This window comes from Penaeus vannamei, chromosome 41 (assembly GCF_042767895.1).
Source record: "Penaeus vannamei isolate JL-2024 chromosome 41, ASM4276789v1, whole genome shotgun sequence".
In the NCBI taxonomy this organism is placed as follows: domain Eukaryota; kingdom Metazoa; phylum Arthropoda; class Malacostraca; order Decapoda; family Penaeidae; genus Penaeus; species Penaeus vannamei.
The window spans coordinates 23,908,277-23,913,276 of record NC_091589.1 but is presented as its reverse complement, the minus strand read 5'-3'; the positions used below and the strand labels follow the sequence as shown (position 1 = coordinate 23,913,276).

The following is a 5,000-nucleotide window of genomic DNA, read 5'->3' as shown; positions in this document are numbered from 1 at the left end:
AGACCCATGGAAGAACTGGTATGCTAAAAGGAGTAAAGACAAAAAAGTAAATCATCTCATGGATAGATCTCCAACACTTCTTATTCTGTCTTTTATTTTTTTTATCATTTTTTATTTATGTATTTTTTTATATTTTTTTTATCATTTTTATTTTTTTGAAACGCATGCCCAACACACAGATCTCCTCACACAACTTTTCACATACAATTAAACGAGGTTTCACAATCCCTGTTGTAAAGAAGCGTCCATCATCACATTATCAACATTTGATATGCTTTGCATTATTTTCCCTTTGCAGCCTCAAGCAAAGCTTTCTAGTGGAAAGCTCTGGCACCACTTTGCCCTGTCATTTTCCAAAAACTCCATTTCCTTACTGAACACTCAACAAGCAGTAAAGTCAGGGAAAATACTGGCATAAGCAGAGCAAGACAGGTGACCGCTTGCAGCAATTCACACGGTACAGGGGACTCGTTATATTGCATATTGCAAACTAATCGTAGTCACAGAGTATAGTAACATTTAAATACACAGGTTCTCTCTGATGTTGGTGAGACATAAAGCAGGAAAGTATCTACAGCTTACAGTATCTAAATTGCATATATTTTCTATATCATCATGGTTTGAATGGCGTTTTCAAAACACCTGATGCATGCATTCTCACACTCACTCAGACACAACACAAAATGGACACAGAAGATGGTGTGGACTACACAGAATCAAGTGCCTCAGCCAAGAAGCACAAGAGGGTTATCATAAATGTCAAATGACTGCACAGCAATTCCAGCTCTGTGCAGAACCTTGAAGTAAGAACCTGCAGTACCCAGTCTTATCACCAGTCACAACAGGGAACCTGTGACAGTTACTCCAGAAAGATGATGCACACACGCACACACAGCTGTAAAAATTGACGAGCGTCAAAACAGCAACCACTGAGGAATACTGGTCCGCACACCCGGCTCTTGCGGAGATTGAAGGTGGCCTTCCCGATGACGCGGCAGACAGAGGAATCAGACGCGGCCTCGAGAGTCTACTCCCGTGTGTGTGGACTTCAGCATCCTGGCCGAGGGACTCTACACGTGAGCCGTGCGCAAACCAAGGAGGTGGCTGGGAGGCAGGCTTGGGGCGGAGGGACTGCTAAGAAGGTTGAGGGCAGCCCTATCTGTGGTTTGGGCGATGCTGGTCCTGATCCCCATCAGCAGCTGCATTGGTGGCCGCCGGCGGGGCGTGACCATGGGTGGGTGCGGGACCCCTAGCCCCAGCCCCTGCCCCACCTGGGGAGTTGTGGACCATTTCATACTCCATCACCTCCTTGTAGATGAGCTCCTTCCACTGGTCCACAGTGTGCTCACGGTCATCCACACTGTGGTCGTAGGGGCCTGGGGCAGGCTGCAAGGGAGCACAAATATGGATTAAATCTTTGCAAATGGGTCAAAAGATTTTATACATTTTCAGAATTCAGAATTGTAATAAAATTCTAATAGTCTTTGATAGTTTGAAAGGCTTGAAGTACATAAAGAGCTAAACTTGCACAAAAAAGTCTTTTAATCAAATATATATATATATATATATATATATATATATATATATATATATATATATATATATATATATATATATATATATATATATAAAGAAAAAGACCAACAATATTTTATGACATAAAAAGGAAGAAAAAACCTTAGTACTCACAGCATTGACTTCAGTTTCATCATACCACACATTAATATAGGGATGCATTAACGCGTCGTCTACACTTATCCTTCGCTCGGGGTCTATTACAAGCATCCTTGATAGCAGATCTCGTGCTTGACTTGCTGCAATGCATTGCAAAAAGTATTAGTAGTGCAACTGATGAGTAATTCATGACTGATCAATAATGGAATCCTATCAACTGATAGATCTATTTCTAATATAAAATATAAATGATAGACCTGACAAAAAAATCAATTTGGCTAAATATTTATATGTTCCAATACAATATATTGTATATGCTTTATATACAGAAGATTACATGAAGAAAACAAACCATAACAACAAATTCATGTAAATTATATATATATATATATTTATATATATATTTATATATATATATATATATATATATATATATATATATATATATATATATATATATATATATATATATATATATATATAAATATATAAATGTATATAAATGTATGTATATGTATGTATATGTATGTGTGTATATATATATATGTATATGCATCATATTAGTAATAGGTATTAAAACTAACCAATATGGGATAACAGCCACAAATTTCATGAGAGCAGAAAGGTAAAAATAATAATAATCAATGAAATCAGCTAGGAACTTTGCTTTGCTCGAGGTATAACTGGCGGAGTTGTACCATGATCAACAATCAATGATATTTGACCCCATTTCAGTTATAGTATTTCACTACACAAATAAGTCTAGGTCACTGGAAAGTTTGTTGTCATAATTTCTATATCTGTTGAAATATAGAGTAACAGGGTAGCTGGCAACATTGTATGAGGTTATGATAATTAATAATATGGGAGGAAAAGCTCATATACGTTTCTCTTCCTTCTTGATAATAGGAGCTATGTAATTCAGTTCTGTGAAATTTCCAACATAAATGAGATGATACTCATAGAATCCACAATTACTAATGTTTATGTATGTGAATGATGGGCTCGGAAGACAGCTCTCTAAGAGGGGGGGGGGGACGCTATGTAGTGTGACTAACCCCCTCCCCCCTCCCCCCTCCCCATGCTTGCAAAGACACTCGCTGTGCCTATTCAGGGATCCCTAGTTATACACAACTAGTGTGACTGTTGCTTTAGCTTCATAAATTTTACACAGTACTATGGGCCTCTGACCTTCTGCCAAAATGGGCAAGTTTTTTTCCCTTATCTGCCAAATAATGAAAGAAATTTCCCCCAAAAAAAGAAAAGTAAGAGTTGGTATGCCCCTGATTCTATTAATTCTGTGTGTGTGTGTGCATGTGCGTGTGCGTGTGTGTGTGATTTTAAGCAGTAAAACCCATGCTCAGATATCATGAATCAAAGGTTATTGAGCCGTAATTTGTTATATGCTCACAAAAACAGAGAAAGAAAGGCCATGTAACAAAAACAATGAAATTTTCAAAAAGTAAAACAGTTAGACAACACCTTTTCTAAATTAGTATAAATTGCCGGTTACTTACCTCGAAACAGGTGTTAAGATCACTGTGTTAAAATCTCAGTTACGGAAACCAACAGTTCAACTCTTCTATTTTCATTTGTAGTTTCGAGAATGGGGATTTCTTACTAAATTTTCATTTGCAAGATTTGTAAGACATCAATAAAATGACGTTGGCTAACAATCAACTGATAAATAAATAAAATAAGTTATCTATATGCAATAGAGAATAAAATGAATATTTTTCCAATTTAATTTTTCTGTGTTTACCTCATTATACCAATATTTCTCAAGGTAATTGATTTCCAATATTCTATTAGCTAAGTTTCTAATTCACTCAATTGAAAAAAGGCCAAATGAAGAAATGTATATCATAATAAAAGGAAAAACAATAATAATAATAATAATATTAATATTAATAATTATGATAATAATAATAATAATGACACATCTACTAATGTTATGAAAATGGATTAAAACTCCACCTCTTCTCAACCACAAATGAAAACTGTGAAAAGGGCCTTTCACAATCGCCCTAAAACACGACGAAGCGTTATCATCACCATCATCATCACTGTCAAGAAGGTTGCCACAGCACTCCATGCTTCGCTCTGCCTGCTCTCTTCCTCTCTCTCGGGAGAGAGATTTTGAGAGCGCCGAGCCCAATGCCTCTTTTTCCCTCCTCACCTTTGATCCAGTAATAGCTGTGTTGCCTGGGCCAGTACCTGTCGCTCTCCTCCTCACCTTTGAGTCTGTTATGGTCCGTGGACTCAGCTGGGAACAGCACGTCGGGGAACAAGCGGTCGAAGGAATAGCCAGGGTAGCGGGGACGGTTTTCCACATAGTTGCGAACAGTTGGCTGTAACCTCGACATGAACTCTTGCGAGGGAGTGCCCAGTTGCTCTGTTGGGGGGCAAGGAGTGGGGGAGAAAAGCTAATCAGTGTTGAGCGAGTTATTTTGTGTGTGTTAGTGTGTGTGTGTATGGGTGTGTGCATATGAGTGTGTGCATGTGAGTGTCCTTGTATGAGTGTGTATAAGTGTGAGTGTGAGTGTGTCAGTGTGTCAGTGTATGAGTGAGTGTGTGTTTGTATGTGTTCGCATGTGTTCTCATGTATGCACATGCGTGTGTGTGAATGCATATGTGTTCCTGTGCATTACTGTTCTAGGTTATAGTATTTGGTGTACATTAAATATACATTGTACCAAACTATTTTGCTCGCATCTTACATTCATTAGATGCTATACATATCATGAAGATATCTATCGGCCTAACTTAGAAAAACCCAACTTTGAAATGTTAGTATTAAAAGAAAGAAAACATATTATCCACACTAAGAGACTTCTCAGTCTCTTCATGTAGTTTGTCCATACTCTAATGAAAATCTTGAGCGCAATACACAATCCCTTTTCATTTACAGAGAATTTCATACATTTTTACGCCTGAAAAAATTTCTTATCTATCTTAGAAAGAGTAAATAGCAACAAGCTTTTTGGAAGTACATGTCACACAGAAAATAAATCCCAAAAGCATATTTTTAAGTATCAGAAAGGTGTCATCAACATATTATCAATATGTTATAATTATATTAGATAGATAAAAATATATATTACAGATTTTTATGAATATATTTATACAAGTGGATTGCAATATATACTTACAGTCATATAACAAATATCAAATTACATTAAAAATACCTAATAATAATACAAATATACACCTCATACAAACAGGTTAAGCATTTTCACCCTCTTATTTTATATATGTAAAAAAAAAATAACTAAATAAATAAATAATTAAATAAATAAATCAGCCACTCTCAATGCCAAGCTCAC

General features: G+C 36.4%; 1 protein-coding gene across 2 annotated transcripts in view; it reads right to left on the bottom strand.

The window, feature by feature from the left end:
* The window catches only part of LOC138860386 (stress-activated protein kinase JNK-like), a gene marked incomplete at its 5' end in the record, with an annotated part of 4,989 nt that extends 920 nt beyond the window's left edge, over positions 1-4,069 (bottom strand). Inside the window, 3 exon segments of one of the 2 annotated variants that reach the window (XM_070117811.1) lie at positions 1-1,386; positions 1,690-1,814; positions 3,854-4,069. The exon segment at positions 1-1,386 is cut by the window's left edge and continues 920 nt beyond it. In XM_070117811.1, the coding sequence (XP_069973912.1) occupies positions 1,156-1,386; positions 1,690-1,814; positions 3,854-4,069 (572 nt within the window). 2 annotated transcript variants of the gene reach the window in all.
* Positions 4,070-5,000: the final 931 nt, after the last annotated feature.